Consider the following 18,187-nt stretch of genomic DNA (forward strand, 5'->3'; position numbering starts at 1 on the left):
TACTGGTTTCATTGAGTCAAAGTTGATATGATTACTGGCCATTATTCACATCATGACCACAACTAATGAGCGAGTTTTAAACATCCTTATGGTACGAGAAGAACCAAGGACTTACTGTAGAGACGCTTAAAAGGTGCTCCTTAGTAGAGTCCTAAGTGGCTAAGGTAGCTATGTTGTTTGCGTGCGGAGACAGACACTCATCCGCAGCTCGAACACGGGGTCCACAATATAAAAGACACGAAGATTCACGACTTTCGCGCCTGACGAACGACATTTCGTAAACGAAAGTCCACGGATCTTCCAAATATATTGATAAACTGTTAGTAAGGCCAATAAGGTCTCGGGGGTGATGAGAGGTCCACAGCTCCGCTATTTGGTTGCGATTGCCTCGAGTACCTGAGTTACTCGTTCTGGGCAGGGCCGGGCCGGACGTGAGAAAGATCCACAGGAGTGGCTGATTTTCCACACTCGAACATCAGGCACTCGCTTCCATATTATGGTGGCATGCCAGAACAATAATTCGTTGACATACCATCGTCTGTAGATTCGATGAGATTCGTAACTTCTGGGAGACAAGTATCTGCCTCTATCAAACTGCGATATCACAAAAAGGAGGCATGAGAGCCTCTCCTTTGGTGGGGTCAGACATCAAGTGACGTGAGCCAAGATATATGGGCAGCTTAGGTACTGGACCAACTATAGTAACAGCAAGGTAGTAGTTCGAGCCTTAGTCGGTGACGAGAAAACATCATCTGATTGTCAAGTTGTCCTTCGAGGGATTTACAATAATTGTATCTTGCTTGTATGCACGAAAGTGCGGATTCAAGACGAGGTACGATACAAGAATGTACCTTGGGTACAGTACCTTGCCGGAAGCATCGCAAGTGAGATACGAATAAGGTATCCACCTCAATCTACTAAGGTTTGCAAAGTACCATTCGCTCTTTATGCAAGGTACAAGTGCGGTGCAATACATCAATCTCCATCATGCTCTTCGAAGCTGCGAGGGTGGGATTCACGTCTAGATAAGGTAGCCATAGATGCACTCGTCGACTCGAAGACCCGACAATCTGCTAGGCTCTGCCGCCATAGAGAGATGTCCCTCACTAATATGCAGGGGTAGTGTTCGTGGTTCACGTGCGTCTAGCTCATGTGCCTCTTATATATGTACAAAGATACTGTACAGCACATTTCGCACGAGGGCAATGACTGATTGTGGATGCAGAATGGAACGAATGGCTGTGGCACGGCTGCCTGCCTCACAAGTGCGCGTCATCTAGGAAAAGTGAAGTCAAGTTTTTCTGCGAAAGGGGGTGGTTCACCCGCCATTCTGAAGCTCTCGAAGCTTTGATTTTGCATCGCAAGGCTGGTAGTCTCGACCTTACCTCGAACGCATGGAAATTCCGCACTCGAAGCATCAAGCCACATGGGCGAGCGACACTGCCTGCGAAGATGAACCCCATGTTCAAGATAATGAGGACACAGACGTTCAGCATAGGACAACAACTGAGGTATACATAGAGTAGACGGCCGCCCCAGATGTCGTGGGTATTGGCGTGAGACAAGCGCTCGTCATGGTCGTGGGCGTAACAGTGAACGGCGTACAGTGCTCGTTTCTTCCCGTCGCAGCTTTCCTGCATGCGGCATGGTTGGATTCGAGACGATTATATGATTGGACATAAGTCGTCTCGGCCGTTGTTGTGGCTGGTGGCTAGGGGAGATTGAGTCAGGAAGCTTCCGTGAGACTCTCCACCTTCCAACATCAGCGGCCGGTATATGGATGATGGAAACTGCTTTGATCAACGCTGTCGTTGTCATGCCACTCTACTCTAATTCTTCGGCTTTTGCATCTCGCCCATCTTTGATCGTCTTGCATGGGTTATTATTCTAGAAATCCCTCGTCCATCATCCCAGTGCCTGAAAGTAGCATCGCAACTAATTAACAGCATCCCTACCCGACACCAGATCCTTGTGCCTAATCATTCGCTAAGCCGCACCAGGACACGGGACACGGGCGTTGGTCGATACAGGGTTTGATTAGCGCAGCGCGTCTGGGTTCATCCAGCCTGTTTGGTGTTCATCTCGCAGGTACAGGTCAGGGCGTTGCCAGCATCTCCTCACACCTCAACTTGACGGGATCTGCTGGTCATTTCTCGACTTTTTTTGTTTCCCATCGCGACAAAAGGGAGCCTTGCTGTCGCTGTCAGTCGCTATCAATCGATACACTCGCTTCCCAGCAGCCTCTGAGACACTTGTCCCTTCGACAGACAGCCTGCAAACACACAGCAGGCGGTTAGCGCTTGCCTCTCCCAAAAGATCGTCATGTCCACCGCTTATGGCAACTTTCACGTACGACTCTCGTCTCCCACTGGATTGCGATGCCACTGCGCTCGGAAGCATATGCAAGAACTAGCTCCTGACATTGATTTCTAGGACTTCTGTCGAGACTCTGGAAGCGCACAAGCAACGATCCCTGTCTGCAATGTACGTTGATCGTCGCCAACTCATTCACACCGAAACTTCGCTCCAATGGACTCGATAATGCCCTTTGAAACTAAGACTCCCGACTAACAATATGCAAAACAGCTCTTCTCTGAGTCACCGACACACGGAGGCAACGGCTATGGAGGATGCGACCTGCGTGGAATATCGTTGAGTGGAGGGCGACATCTTGCCAATCTCGGTCAGTAGAATGGATGCGCCATCTGGTGAAAGACATGTTGAACCCCAACTCATACATGAGCAGGCTCGATATTGTTGGATGGACTTGCGATACTCATCACATTGTTTCTGCTATGGCGCTCAAATAGGAAAAGAGCAGCTGTAGGACGAAGGTAAGACAAAAATCATGTATCTGCAGTGAACGAGCGATGCTGATGATGTTACTTTCAGGGAGATGCAGCTCTTCCTCATTGGCTACATTGTCATTTCAATCTGCGAGATTTTCACCATTGGAGGCTTTCCTCTGAATCATGCGACCCGCATAGTAAGTTGCAAGTCATGTATCAACAAGCGCATCAAATCACTGACTGTGTCCAGGGATTCTCCGCTGTGCATATGGCCGCCGTCACCGCAACTACATGGATTCTCATGATAAACGGCGCTGTAGGCTACCAAGTCGTGGACGATGGCACCGTCCTGTCGCTAGGCCTCATCTTTGGATCTGCTGCAGCACTCTTTGTCGGCACGGGATACATCGCACTCGACACAGGCTTTAGCTGGACTGGATATTGGGACTCGACGTTGACAGCCCCGAACCGATCGTATTCGCTTTACACCCTGTACCTATTGGTACCTCTCGTCTTTCTCGTCATATATTTCATCCTCGAGACATATCTCGTCCTGCGAGTGCTTGGCGAAAAGAGACCAATGCGTGAGTGCAACCACTGTTGCCAATGCTACGAGAGGTCCCAAACGCTAACAAACCTACAGTGTACCTGATTGGTGCCGTGCTCTTGTTCGCCATAAGCCAGATCTTTCAGTACGTCATCAGTGTCCACCTCTGTAATGCGTCGAACGGAGCCATAAACGGCGGTCTTTTCGAGACGCTGTTCGTACTCCTCGCCGTCATCATGATCTGGGTCTTCTGGTCCAGCATCACCGAGGACGACTGGCCGTTGCCTGTGGGCCCTGGCACCTCGTACGAGTAAGCAGCGAGCTGCAATCAACACTCAATGCTATCACAGCAGCACATTTCGAGCACCCGGTGGTTCTGTCCACCAAGCTCACCTTGATGTTTTACGCGTTTCACTTCAATGTCTCCTTTCACTTTCGAAATACCCCATGCGCTGAGGGCGAACAGCCCTGGTGACGCCGCAAGCAGGATCGTCGATGACTGACGATTGCATTTGCGGGAGCGCATCTTCCGCAGCTTCATGTTTTTTTTTCCTTCTTAGCCATGGCGATGGATGGTTCCCACGACACAATCTTGACTGACACCCATAGATAATCACGGTGCGCTTACAAAAGCACTTCTAATACTTATTTACTCGAACTCATTTCTCCTGTACATAAGGTAGCTCTTACTGTTGCCATGTTACTACTTTTGGCCATAATGCGAACACGTGATTTGGTGAATCTGGTGAATCTGGGGAAGACGGGATCAGACAATGACGTTCGCATCTGGATTCGTAGCAGACAGTGTCACGAAAATGGAAAGAAATCAAGTTCACAATAGGCCGACATAGTCTTGTTGAGTCTCGACTTGTTGTGTGTGTCGAAGCGACATGGCAAACTTCTGTTCCGCATCTCTTCGTCTGTGACGCGTGCTTGCTCGATTTGATTTTCAGTAGTCGAATCCACAACCACCTTCCCATTTTCCGGACACCTCAAATTCGGTCAACCGACCGGTCCCACCAGCATGGCGAGCTCCGAGGCCGAGTACGACACTCGTATGAGCGACGACGAAGATGAAATCAACCAGCATCGAGGAGCTCAGAATCGAGATGGACAAGGAAACCGTAACCCGAGCAATGGCAAGTCAGCCGCAGCAAGGTCGAAAGCGAAGGGCATGGCGAGCTGGGAGGCTGGAGCACAGAAGAACTGGGATCTACAAGAGGGAGACGACGGGAGCTTGGGAGATGTGCTTGGAGGGTTGGAGGAGGCCAGTAAAAGAGCGAGGCTTCAAAAGGACACAACACCGCTGCAGAGAGGCATCATTCGTCACACTTTGCTGGTCATCGATCTGTCGACGGCTATGCTGGAAAAAGACCTCCGCCCCTCACGTTTCCTGCTCACTCTCACCTACACGATAGCATTCGTGCGCGAGTATTTCGAGCAGAATCCAATTTCTCAGCTTGGTGTGCTCGGAATGAGAGACGGCCTGGCTATCCGCGTAAGTGACATGTCGGGCAACCCGAACGATCACATCAATGCCATCAAGGGACTACGGGGCCAGGATCCTATAGGCAATCCGAGCTTGCAGAATGCTCTTGAGATGGCTCGAGCTGCATTATACCACACGCCTTCACATGGTACGCGTGAGGTCGTGATCATACTGGGTGCACTGCTCACATCTGACCCCGGCGATATCCACGATACCATCAAAGCGTGCATCAAGGACAAGATCAGGGTCAACATCATTGGCTTGGCGGCGCAACTTCACATATGTGCTGAGATCTGCTCCAAAACGAATGCGGGAGACACCAACGCCTATAATGTGGCTCTCGATGAAGTCGACTATCGCGAGCTTCTAATGGCCATTACGACACCTCCAGTCATGCGATCAACAGAATCTGCCGCCGCCGCTGCGCAGCAGCAACTGCACAACGCCAACGCAGCTCTTCTGATGATGGGATTCCCTTCTCGCATGACCGAAAAGACTCCAACTTTATGCGCCTGTCACGGCAATTTGACACGTGGTGGATATCTCTGTTCTCGATGCAGCGCAAAAGTCTGTTCGTTACCAGCTACTTGCCCGACCTGCGACCTCACACTTATTCTCTCCACTCATCTTGCCCGATCTTACCATCACTTGTTCCCGTTGAAAAATTGGGTTGAAGTGTCATGGTCAAGAGCCCGGCAAAAGGGGAGCAAGCAGTGCTATGGCTGTCTTTTCTCCTTTCCGCCCTTGCCGCTACACAGCAGTGCCTATGGCATGAATGGGGAGCGAGCCAAGCAGAGGAGGGCTGAAGGCGCGAGTGAGAGCAGCAGGTATGAATGTCAAACCTGCGAGCGGCACTTTTGCATTGACTGCGATGTCTTTTGTCACGAAGTCCTCCACAATTGTCCTGGTTGTCAAAGTAGCGCACACCTCCCAGGTGCGGAAAATGAAGCCGAGGCTTGATCTCTGGTTTCCACCGAGAAGCGTCACGATCAAGACATGCCCAAGCTCCGCACAAGAATGAGGCGGAGCTTAAATGACACACCATACCCAGCTGAGATAGCCACGATTTAGTTCCAACGCAGCACGCGACGTGCGGTATCATAAAGCAAGCCATCATTAAGCCGACATACAAGGGCGACACCGTTACGACGCAAGCGTATGGCATGGCTCTGCAATGGATACCAACAGGGAGCTCAAGCGAGCCTACAACGAATTGATGGTGTCGAGCGCCGCTCAGCCAACCGGATCTGGAAGTTGCATAATTGCCAAGCCAAGTCACATCTCATAGAACAAGGCAGGAACGATGCGGGCCAAGATCTCGACCGATCACCATGTCCACCTTTAGTCAGGCTTAGTCCTGATATCCGGTAGACAGGCATCCTACCTTAATCCTTTCAACGCCAGCCTCAATCTCAACAATCGCCAACTTCGGTTATGTTGACGAGATTGGGACCTTGGTACCATACAGGTGTTACATAGGTAGACAGCAGTAATATTTAATCGCCAAGGCACACTCTGTACTGAGGGCTACCTTTAAAAGAGTCGCAACTACGCTCAGCTGACCATTACGCGCCACATTTGTTAGTATTCCACAAGAAACGTGCTAGCTATTGCCTGCAGGGTGAACCAAAAACGGACTGCCACTGAAGATCCTGTGTCACCAGACGATTTTCTTCACTTCCCGCGATGCAAACGTTAAAGCGAAATGTCAGAGCCAGGTATGGGATGCTGTGAAGCGAAACTTTCCCAATTATTCCCACAATATCCTAGCACCAACATCTACCGATTCGCAAAAGACAGGACTGATTTTGACAATTTTCGTGAGTTAGTCGAGTACTCTAGTGTTTCTTCGACTTCACTCCAGAAAGAAGATCACATGCTTTCTGAGCGAGGCCAAGCCTTCGCGAACCTTTTACAAACACACAATCGACGTGCGCTGAGGATATGTGTAGCCACCAACATCTCGTTGAAGTTGTACCAACCACTCTAGCGCCTGCCTTCACTATGTTCAGACGACTCTGGAGTGACCTCCCATACGCCGTGTGCAACAGATCGTCTGTCGATAGTACGGCAGCTAGACCGTATAACGATAACCCTTGAGGAGTCGTGGCAAGTGACCACAAATCGTCGATGGCGAACAACGATCACTATGCGTTTTGTAGCGAACGAAGAGCTAGAGTGGCTACATGGCTCTAATTCGAGGACACAAACCGCAGACATAAGCACTTCACGAATCCACGGTCATTGTTCTAGTAAGGCCTAACGCATTTTCTTTTCTTTCGCAAGCAATCCTTGGAAGCTATCGAGATAGAGCGATGGACAGAGCATCCAGTGGAACCGCATCGGAGCCTTTGGCAAGCAATGCAAACGATGGCTGTTTCGATGTCATTACTTTCAGGACGGATGAATCTAGTGTAACAGAGATGGAAATAATCTCGCCCACTCTTATCATAAGCTTGTAGGAGACTTGCATCGATTATCCCGGACTAGAGTATAAATCACTCTTCCAAGATCGAGTTGCTTTCACTTCGCCTTACATGATGCTCTTCTATAACTTGGCCAGCCTGCAGGAGCGTGCGCTCGAGGCGCAAAGGTCAGAAAAACGCCATCTGCGCACATTGTTAGAATACCTCGGAAACGAGCCTTCGTCAATCACGTTGCAGGGATTGCTATCACAGACGTGTCGCACTATTTCCCTCCCGGACTTGTGGCTTATATACCGAGCTGGAACCACTGTATATAGGATATCCCCTGATGATCGCAGGAACTGGCAAGCATTCAAGATCCGGAATGTGTACTATACCACAGGCGATTATAGCAAGCTGAGTATCCATTACTATGGCCTTGTATTTGACAGTACGAGGACCCGCCTCATCCCACAACATCACAGTGTTCTGGTGCATCCTTGGGTCGGCGAGAGATTCATAGCAGATCTTGAGCTCGTACCTTCCACCTTTCTTCCCGACCAGCAACTGCAGTCACTACGCAAAACTTTGGAGAGCCGTGGCCGGAGCTACTGGTTCCTCAGAGGGAAGGCGACTTGCCATGCATACGAGGAGAACAATGTCTGGCACGGCTCTTCCAAACGAGTCAGTTGGAGTGCGAATGTCGTGAGTACGCTTCAGCGAGCTAACGAGAGACGCAGGGCAAGATCAATATCGTACTAGATTTCACTTCGATTGATAAAGAAAACTATACTCGCAAACCAACAAACGAAACTGAGGGGCTCCTCTGTTCTTGCTCTACATGTGCTCTCAAGTATTCTGCGCTTGGATCTTTCCCACCCATTACAGCAGATACCAGGAGGAGATGTCCGCACGACATGTATCCCATGCTCGAGCTACAGATGCAGTCGCCGCAAGCAAGGCAGCCCCCCTATACAGCTTGGTCTGGTCGGAGATCTCTGGCAAAGGATTTGGCCATCTCGAACAGTCTATGAACGACGCAACACGCTGTGCCGAGCGCTGGCGTGCCGTCCTTGTCATAGACCATGCTGATGCATTAATCAACCCATCAGCGAGCCGAGGCCACTCGGCCGATACCTACACTGATTTTGTTATGAGCAGACTCGAGCATCATACCGGCCTCGTGTTCCTGCTGGCAACGCAGACTGAGGCTCGCCTAACTCCGATGATATGTTCCAAGATCAGCCTCGTTGTGACATATCCCGAGTTGACTTCGGTCACGAGAGCCAAAATTTGGAACAATCTATTGAGGTCGTGGCCGTGTGATGTCGAAGACCGACAAGTGATTTTCAGCCTTGTTGGCGTGGTCTGCTCATACAACCTGAACGGACATCAACTACGCAATTGTATAGCCACCGCACTGAACTTTTCAACACATGACACTGCAATCCAAAGACAACGTTTAGAGATAGCGATCGCCCATGATGCTGAGTTGCTTGCGGCCAGCACATCTTCTCAGCAGCGCGATTTACACCGACGTCTATCGGGCTCCATCCATCTCAAACACCTTGTTGATGATGACACCGGTAGCCACGGCCGAAGCAGCCGAGGTCGCGGCCGAAGGGTGGACGTGGAGGAAGTTGCCTGCGCATGTCAGGAGGCCGCAGCTGGCGTTCGAGAAGGGTCTGCCTGACACTGATGCCGAGGATGATAGGGCCAGGAAGCAGAAGTTGAGGAGGTTGGGACAGAAGGAGGAGAGCGAGGAGGGACTGTCAGCGGTTGGGCAGGGTGGGAAGGAAGAGGATGAAGTCATGGAGGAGGTGGATGAGAATGAGGGAGGGGAGGGGGCTTGATGTCGGTTATGGCTGATGGGAAGCAGAGGCTTACCTTTTGCATGTGTGCTTACCTGCTGTGATGGCAGATTGATCTCTTCGCTTTCTGGTGGTGTTTGAAGTATTTGTTAGGTTCTCATGAGCACACGCCAAGTTACTTTTCGTGGACATTAACAGATAAACAAAGTCAACTGAGTTATGGACATACCGCATTATCACATGCATATCGTAATTTGATGGCTACAGCATACACGTTCACATGAATGATTGTCGCAAAAGAATTGATGAACTCGAGTCGGCGACGCCTCAGCTGTTGACTTTCATAAGAATTCATGTTTCGTTCTCGTCTTTCTATCAATCAAATCATAGTAAAGACCTTCTCACGAGCCACCCTCCACCATCAACATCAACATTAAACAACCAGAAAGAGTCCACGCTTAAACCCTCTTAGGCAAACTCCTCTCGCCAGGCTCCTTTCCCTCAGCCTGCGCCTCCTTATCGGCCTTGGTCTGCAAAAACCCCGCAATCTCCTTGGACGACGCGCCGAGCAGGTTGAACAGCGCCTCGTGGATGTGGAAGCTGGGCAGGCCCGCGAGCAGCAGCTTGTGGGTCTCGCCTTCTAGGAGCAGCGCGTCGAAGGTGTCCTTGCCGTCGGTCTTGCGCTGGCGCAGGACGATGCGGAACGAGGTTGGGAAGAGGACTGCTGCGTTGGCTTTTTGTCGAAGGTAAGTACGTGTGGTCAAAAGTAGATATGTTGAGGTGGAGGTCGGCTTACAGAGGATCTGGTCACGGTAGAAGGATTCTTGGGCGGCGGCGGACATGATGGGCGGTTTTGTTGTTGAGTTACTGGATGTAGTGTAAATTTGGGATTCAATGGATATAGGCTAGATACACGGAGTCTGAGAGAAGACATACTTTATGAAATGGGTATAGAGGTATGTTGTGAGATTTGGACGTGTATAGAGAGCTGATGGGGTATTATCTAGATGGAAAGAGTTCAAGAAAGAGAAATGAATGAAGCTATTTGTTTTTCAACCACGAATCAATCACTAACCAGAGCACCTCATCATCCCTCATCTCTCTTTCTCCTCTCAATCCCTGGCTAATCCACCTGCTTTGCCGTCGTTATCCCAGGAAATGACGCAACCTGACATCATGTCTCGAAAAGCGGTGCACACGGAAAAAGCTGGATGTGTGCAGGGCGGCTTCAAGCACAAGCTACCTACCTAAGCTAAGCTGTGCCAGGAACAAGCAACACACAAACCCCACTATGAGGGGTAACGCCGCCGGTGCGTGCGGATGTTGAAGATCTGCCGCTCGGACTTGCATTACTGTAACAATATCCAGCCCGATTGCGAGTTACAGATGAGCCTCTGTTCGTTCAGTGCATTTGCATTGTTTGGATCGTACCGATCATCGCTCTTTGCGAGAGTGTCTGTCGATGGTATCTCATGTAGACAACTTCGTGCTCATAACCCGGCTCTGTTAGGCAAAGGCATGCAATGGCTGGCGGCTAGTGGCGTTCTGGCCGGCCTAGTAGGTGCAGTAACGTCGATGAGGCCGCGCGCGTAATTGGTCCAAGCTCTTCCGTCGGATCATAGCCGTCGACCTCCGTCATGCACCTCTTGAGAGGAGCAACCTAACCTAGATCTTCAATCGTTCATCAATTCCTTCATATTACCCCCCCCCCAAACTGCTGTATTGTACACGAGAAGATAAATAATGGCATTCTTCTTTCTGACGATGTCGGTGCTGTCTTCAAGACTTTGTAGGTCGCCCCATCATGGATCAAAACTCCCGAACCTTGTCGCGCAGTCGAATCAATGCTCCCTCGACAGTGTCCGCCAGGTCGCCATTGTACTCTTCAAATCCCCGACTTGCCTTTCGCGTGTCCTTGCGGATCAAGATGGCGCGAAAAAGCTGCGGCCGTCCGTATCTGTCTTCGTGACCGGGACTGATCTTTACTGACATGTGCTTCTGCTTGTCGTTTGGGAACCTGAGGCATGCTTTTCCTACAGATGTCATCAGTCCCCGTCTCTGGATTTCTGTGAAAGTTGTCTTGTTACCGAGGATTTCTTCCTCGAGTTCCTTGCCTTGGTCCGGCACTGGATAGCTGGGCATCTTCGCAAACTTGCATTGGTGCTGTTGCTTTACTACACTACACGACAGACCCATCTTGATGAGACTAGCTTACTTATTACTGGAAAAAGCTACTCCCGAGAGCTACGCGGCAGTGTCTTGATAATGGATTCCTTAGGCTTGTTAGACGTGCTGATTCTGGATCTTCTACTAACATAGTCACCAGGTCTGTATCAACAAATTGTACGCCTCCGTACTACGAATAACGTGTGTCAAAGCTAGCATGTGAGTCTGGTACGACTGTGTCTGATTGGATTTTGTTGGTCTGTGAAGGCTTTGACCGACCACATTGGTGGAAGCTCATCCACGGCAGGTGACGAATTTCAATCGCATCTGAGTTTATGGGCGTGCAAAGAACTTGTCATTAGCAAATTATCCTGCTTGTTCAAAGCGTAATTCACCATACATCTTCGGACTATCTCGTGGGCTGTCTGGTTTGAAGCGACACATGGCAGCTGCAGTAGCACTCGAAGCTACGTGCGGCTCGTGAAGGACACCACTCATATCCTAACATCGCACACATCGAGGCTTCCTCGTACTGTCATACCAATCCCTCGACAATCAGTGGGTTGCTTCGTCAGTGGGTATTGTCGACTGCCCACTTGTCTTCGACACTATTTGTGTGCTTTCGTCAACTGCTCGAGTCTGGATTTCACGTTCTTCAAGGCCGATCGGACACTGTGTGCTGGGCGACCTTGGATATAGCACGTGACCTCCACACCGTTCCGGTCTTCTTGCCACAGAAGTCTTGCTGCGGCGCTGGGTTCGTCATGTTTCGCTCCGATATCCACAATCTTGATGCTTTGCTTTTCGCCCTTTGTGATGGCTTGGATGGCTTCGGCTGGCAAAGGTAAGTCAAATGGAGTGCACGAAGATGCGATCGTCTTACTCAGAATTTGTTTCTCCATTTCACCGCATTGCGAAACTTCTTTCTTCATGAAATTCGCGACATTCATTTTCACACGACTTTACTCCAAGGAGTAGAAGATTCAGTAAGTTGTTTCTAAGTCTCAACGAAGGGTGCCTCGTGGGTTTTAGTCGCCTCATCGGAGGTCACGGCGAATTCTTATCAGCTCTGCCAATGCACAGTGACATCGGAGCTGCATATGCAATTATTCCACCATGCTGAAATAGTATAATAGAAATGCATCCGAGTCTGAGTTGTTCCACAAATTACAGCTCAGCTTATAACGGTGTTGTTGATATTATCCATGCCAGCCTGAATCGCAATACCGATGGATTGGTATGCGGAACGATCACGTTGACTCTCGGTGCCCTGCATTCTCGCTCGCGTGCTTTTTCATCGACTGAGAGTTCGTGGGAGTCAAATATGCATGCGCTGGCAGAACTCGCCTTGTGGAACAGCTGCTCCATTCCGGCAGAATGCCTCATGTAACAACGGTGATTTACCATTTATCAGAGATCACAACGAATGCATCAGACTGGAGAAAACAGTAAAATCTGAGGACACAATTCTGTAATGCTACGGTGCTATCATCGTAGGAACTGTGGGCTCTAATTTACATCTACCGTGGTTCTTCGAGCGCAATAGCATACACTGCTAGCAGTAAGTGCAGTAAGTGCATCAGGATAGCTGGTGGCCTCAAATACCCCTCCCAACTCTTGTGGTTGGGATCCTTTCATTCAAAATGCAGACAAACCCCGCCTGAGACGCTCTTCCTTGACCATCTCAAACAAGTCCCGATACGCAGCCACTTCGGTACGCTTTTCCTCGCCGTTCATCAAGGCATCATTCGTGATCTTGACCTGAACGACAGCCGTGAAGGCCAAGTCCATGTCACTCACCACACGGACTCTGATATCTTGGTCTGGATACAAAGGCCGCGCTAGACCTACACCAATCTCAGCAACTAACATTTCTCGATGATAGAAATGCGATGGGTAGAACTAACGACAGATAAAATTCCTTTCGGCAAGGTACTCTGCGTCGTCATCATCGTCCGACGGCAGATTACCCTCGTCTTCATCCTCGGTGTCCTCGTAATCATCGTCTTCTTCCTCGGAGGAGTCAACATCATCATCATGTTGTTGTTCAAGACGCGCTCGAGGGCCCTGTTCTTGCTGATCCAACGCCCGAGACTCCCGTTCTCCGCCCGGCGCGTGTAGTGATATTCTAGCCAACTGGAGCGAATCCACGTCGAGCCTGTCGTGGGGGGAATTGAGAGTCGCGCATCTGCGACATTGCTCTATCGCATCACGCATCGTGTGAGTCCTGAGTCGCAAGCTAGATGAATGGAAATAAGTATCAAGAGGAACCAGTTCAGTCAAAGAGTCGATTGCCTGTAGAGCCTCTTGCCTCAGGGAGAGAAGCAAGGGGAGAGCAGAGGATGAGGGAGACGAAGCCCCATCTCTTATACCTCAGTCCAACGTAACGCAGCAAAAAACCAGCAGCCCAACCTTCCCGTGGTGTAACGAGACACAGAGAAGCGACCGGCCTCATCATCGTCGTAGTTGTTGTCGTCGTCGCTGGTCGCAATGGAAGCACAAGAAATGGGCCAGGCGACAGAACGAGCGGGTGCATCATGACTGTAATCCTGGCGAGCACAAAGGTGCGCAGTGGACGCAAAGGGTCTATAGAGAGTGAAGCCGAAGCCCCGTTGTAATCCCTTTTTTCCATCCTATAGTACCGTTGCTGTCGTCGTTCTACCCAGAACCACCCTTAGTTGCTACGTGCCTGTTATCGAAATAGACCAAAAGTTCAATCCAAACAGACAGCTGCATCAACAACACAACCCCAATGGGAAACCCCTTGGACAGTAAAAAGGGTAAAGCCATATCCTGCTTTCGACCTTGCTTTCGACCTTGGCCTCCGCATCACTTGTCGCACGAACACAACCACCACCAGACCCACTCCCGGTACCAGTTCCAGCCTGCCGGTGAATACCGTGAGCATCACAGGGTCGTTACACAAAGAAAGCTACCTAGCGGGGTAAATAGAATCGAAGAAATATCCAGCAGGATGGTACTTCACAGCCCCCCACACACAGAGCAGACAGGGATCTCTTCTACTGTAAAGTGTACGCGACACAGGAACGGCAAAGACAAAGACATGTCCTCACCTCTACGATCTCTACGCATCCACCTCAGCTTACGAGCTCTGTACTGTATACCCCAACATGGTGGCGCTGATGGGACAGTAGAGGATATCAGTCATCACTTCTCGGCTGGAGAGACTCCGCCCGCACGACATCTACAGGGCGGCGCATGGACGATAAAGACTGGGTGGAGAGGTGATTGGAGGAGAGGGGTTGGCTGAGTGGTTGTCGAGTTGAGGTGTTTCTCGAGTAGAAGGGCAGGTCTCAGTAGAGGAGGTGCTTGAAGCTAAGCCGGCTCTCGCCTTTAAAATGTAGATCTTGACTGTATTTTATTGCACAGGACTACTCTCTTTTTTGTTGTATGGATGGCTGGGTGGTGGTGGTGGTTGCAGGTGGTGCAAACGCTCGGAGTTTTCTTGCGATTCTTTTGAGTTCTTCTGCTAATTTTGCCGGTGTGGTATCATTCGTATATAGACGCTTTCTCGTCTTTTGTTCTTGTCCGCTTCTTTTTTTCTTTTTTTTTCTGCTTCTCTTATGCCTCTTCCACTCTCTTTGGTCTGTACTTCTGTCTGTCTCCTTGCTTCATCTCTGGTCTGCACATCCCTGTTCGTTCCATTTCCTAGCAACTCTCATCTCTCTTGTGTGCCAGTTACACGTGTCGAAGCGAAGAGGAGATGATAAGATGAAAACGCACGATACGTCTATCCCTGCATGACAAGCCCCAGCGCGGCCTTGGCGTCATCGCTCAACTTCTCCTGCACAAATTGCGCCACACGACCTCCCGTCCTGCCATCTGCATCTCTCAGATACGCACCCACCCAGGCCTTGACATCCTGGACCTCAGGGAAGGGATCCCGAGGCAGCAGCTTGCAGGTATTAAGCGGGGTGAAGCCGACTCCGAAACCCACGTCTTCGACGTCTCGGTCTTCGATCAGGAAGGCCTCGGCTGCGTCCGATGAGGGAGGCAGGGGCGGGTTGATGAGGAGCTTGAGCAGGGCTTCGCAGGTAATGCTCCAGCCGCCCTTGTTGAAGCGGGTCACGAAGGCGTCCGAGTTTGCGAGCGTGTGCGTCAGCGACACGACTGCTGTCTTGCGATCGTATGGCCTCGTCAACTTTTGTGTGTCTGGGATGATGATTGTGAGGTAGACTGGTTTGAACACGCTAGACAAAAAGTCAGTACATTGTGGGTTGACGACATAGCAAAGCAAGACTTACTCGTGCTGGATCTTGTCACACAGAGTGACGAACAGTTCAGTGCCCAGACCCTTGTCGTCGCGAGCAGAGAAGAAGTGGTAGAAGCGCACGAAGCGCATGGCGAAGTTCTCTGTGCGTGAGTTATTGAGGCGAGTGAAGAGGAGCGACAGGATAGTCACAAAGAAAGGCTCGAGCACATTGGTCGGGAAGCTGGCGCAAATGCATTCCAACAGGTCAAAGCCGTGGGACTCGTTGGCCTTGGAAGAAATCAACTTTTGGAAAATGACAAGGATGGGCTCGACCTGGTTGTTTGCGACAATCTGAGTGGCGGCGCGGGGGATCATCGACGTCAACAGACGAGCGAGAGCAGGCACATTTCCCCTCGAGTTGTAGAGATCCAGGCTCAGGGTAGCGCTGAAGAGCGACTGGTAGTAATCCGGCAATGTACCGGTGGGGTTTGCCTCGAGAAGGGCGGCAAAGATCTGGAAGACGTAGGGCTGGAACTCTTGGACGTCGTCGGCCAAAATCTCGGCAAAGGGATCGAAAATGGCAGTCTCGAGCTTCTGTGCTTGTGTGGGCGCACCGAAACGCACGACGGCACCGAGCGACTCGAAATGATAGTAGTAAAATCTCGGGTTGCTGGGGTTGTGTCGGATGACTTTGGTGATGTTGACAAGATTCGTCAGAACCAGGTCGAAGATGGACAGCACGCCGTCTCTTATGACGATGAGAACTCTCATCACACACTTCATCAGGAACTCGTTCTCCTGAATCTTCTCGGGCTTGCTGTCCTTGGTCATGAGCAGGAAAAGATGCTGCAGCAGATCCTTGGCCAGGGGCTGCACGGACTCTCGTGGAATGAAGAGCTGCTTGTTGTCGTCGGTCAGGTACAAGACTCTCTCGACAGCAATGGCGGCGTATGAGTGGACGACAAAGTTGGAGTCGCCGAGGCACTGCACAAGCAAGGGGAAGGCAGCCTGCCATTGCGCCTGGGTGAGCTGACTGCGGAAGGTGTAGAGGTACTTGATGGCGCCGACTTTGAGGATGGCCTCGGCGTCGGTCTCGGTCAGGTCAGAGGCGACGTTCTTCTGGAAGAAATCAATGACATCAACGAAAGAGTTGGTCGACTGGACGCCGCGCGCAGCAGTGGCGGTGCCCTTTGCGGCAATGGCAGAAAAGAGATAGACGGCCGTGTCCTTTGATTTCCAATTCTCCGACTTGTTCTTCTGATAGTCGGCCAGGTAGTGCTGCACGTACCGAGACACGACGTCGGTGACAAGCTTCTCGAACTGCTCCATGAGTTGGCGCAAGAAGTCTGTGGCCGCTCTTCTCCTCGTGTCGCTGTCTGATCCTTCCAAATCTCTTCTGATGAACTCGATGGGCTCGTCTTCGAACAACTCGACGTCGGACTCGCGCATGGAGAGGTTGGGCAAGATGACCTGCTCGACGACCTTGCCGAGGATTGCGTCGTTGTTGAAGCTCTGGGCGTATTGGGTGATTTTGGTGACAGAAGTCAAAAACTGCAGCGCCTTGCTGACGAGCACATCGTACTTGGTCTCGGATCCGATGGTGGTGAGCAGAGTCCAGGAGCTCTCGACGAACTGGCCGAGGTGGGGTCCAAAGGCATCCTCGTACTTTTGCACGTACAGGACCAATGCCTCGAAGATCCCAGCCTTGACGTATTCCAGCGGACCTGCCTCGGCCTCGTCGTCGGAGTGAAGCAGAGGGTTGTCGTAGGTCAGGTATCTGAGCAAGAGAGCGCTGATGCTGGCCAGGTTCTCCTCGAAGACGGGTGGCAAGTCCTGACACGAAAGGTCGTAGAAGAGCTTGATGGCGAGGTTCAGGGTGGAGAAGTGCTGCTGCAAGATGTTCTTGTCCGACTGGTTCTGACTGATGACAAGGTCCGTGTTTTGCAGAAGTTGGAGGAAAGGGGAGCAGAACTTTGACAGCACGTGGTTGATCTCGGTGAAGAGAGCGTCTGATCGGAAAAGAGGACGCCATCTGCGGAAGATGGAGTGTGCCACCTGTAAGACGCCGTTGTTCACCTGTGCATTGTCGGGGGTGAGTCGTGAGACAAGATCATCAACCAGGGTGTCCCATCTCTGCCAAAAGTCACTGTCTGCGATTGCGCTGATGGCCTCGCCGAGCTGAGTCTGCATCGAAGGAGGCACGGAGATCATGAGGCCGATGAGCTCGCGCTTGATGGCGACTACCTCGTCGGCGGGCAGCCTGTAATTGCCATCCTCGTCGGTCCAGTTGCGTTTGATGAAGTTTTTGAAGAAGAGGGCGCTCGCCAGACGGGTCGTCTGTGGATATGAGTCTGCGGCGACGATCTGTAGCAGAGCGAGAGAGAAGGCAGGCTTGCTCTCTTCTGCTTTGATCGCCTGTTCGGCCTGCTTGCTCTGACGGGCATCGAGGGTCGCATTGAGAAGCTGTGCAACAGCAGCCAGATCTACGGACATGGCGAAAGTGGCAGGAACGAAGAATATCCAGAAGAAGCGCGGAAAGGAGTGAATAAATGTAGACGCAGACGTGGTCAGCTGCCCTCGAGAGTGTTCGCCGGGTGAGGGGTGATTGTTGGGGATGAGAAATATGAGGAAATGGATGGTAGAGATCCAGTGCACAGTGGCAGTAAACAATGATGGAATTCTTGTTCGCAAACCTATCGGAGCTTAGCAGCTGAAAAGCCAAGAATCGAAGGGGAATCGGAAGAGGAAATGAATCATGGAATCACTG

General features: G+C 51.0%; 5 protein-coding genes across 5 annotated transcripts; 2 read left to right on the forward strand and 3 right to left on the reverse strand.

The window, feature by feature from the left end:
- Nucleotides 1-2,322: 2,322 nt before the first annotated feature.
- Nucleotides 2,323-3,650, forward strand: AAFC00_005087 (uncharacterized protein; the record flags this gene model as incomplete). Its single annotated transcript, XM_069344827.1, has 7 exons — nt 2,323-2,349; nt 2,434-2,484; nt 2,587-2,683; nt 2,747-2,834; nt 2,893-2,986; nt 3,040-3,373; nt 3,433-3,650. The coding sequence occupies 7 exons, from the start codon at nt 2,323-2,325 to the stop codon at nt 3,648-3,650; spliced, it is 909 nt and encodes a 302-aa protein (XP_069202651.1).
- Nucleotides 3,651-4,360: 710 nt separating this feature from the next.
- Nucleotides 4,361-5,785, forward strand: AAFC00_005088 (uncharacterized protein; the record flags this gene model as incomplete). Its single annotated transcript, XM_069344828.1, has 1 exon — nt 4,361-5,785. The coding sequence occupies one exon, from the start codon at nt 4,361-4,363 to the stop codon at nt 5,783-5,785; it is 1,425 nt and encodes a 474-aa protein (XP_069202652.1).
- Nucleotides 5,786-9,499: 3,714 nt separating this feature from the next.
- Nucleotides 9,500-9,883, reverse strand: AAFC00_005089 (uncharacterized protein; the record flags this gene model as incomplete). The annotated part of the gene is made up of 2 exons (XM_069344829.1): nt 9,500-9,774; nt 9,838-9,883. 2 exons carry the CDS (start codon nt 9,881-9,883, stop codon nt 9,500-9,502), a joined length of 321 nt encoding a protein of 106 aa, XP_069202653.1.
- Nucleotides 9,884-12,845: 2,962 nt separating this feature from the next.
- AAFC00_005090 (uncharacterized protein) lies at nt 12,846-13,424 on the reverse strand (the record flags this gene model as incomplete). Its single annotated transcript, XM_069344830.1, has 2 exons — nt 12,846-13,054; nt 13,115-13,424. The coding sequence occupies 2 exons, from the start codon at nt 13,422-13,424 to the stop codon at nt 12,846-12,848; spliced, it is 519 nt and encodes a 172-aa protein (XP_069202654.1).
- Nucleotides 13,425-14,958: 1,534 nt separating this feature from the next.
- Nucleotides 14,959-17,913, reverse strand: AAFC00_005091 (uncharacterized protein; the record flags this gene model as incomplete). Its single annotated transcript, XM_069344831.1, has 2 exons — nt 14,959-15,418; nt 15,473-17,913. 2 exons carry the CDS (start codon nt 17,911-17,913, stop codon nt 14,959-14,961), a joined length of 2,901 nt encoding a protein of 966 aa, XP_069202655.1.
- Nucleotides 17,914-18,187: the final 274 nt, after the last annotated feature.

The sequence above is a fragment of the Neodothiora populina genome, assembly GCF_041146345.1.
Source record: "Neodothiora populina strain CPC 39397 chromosome Unknown canker_contig_5, whole genome shotgun sequence".
Taxonomy (NCBI): domain Eukaryota; kingdom Fungi; phylum Ascomycota; class Dothideomycetes; order Dothideales; family Dothioraceae; genus Neodothiora; species Neodothiora populina.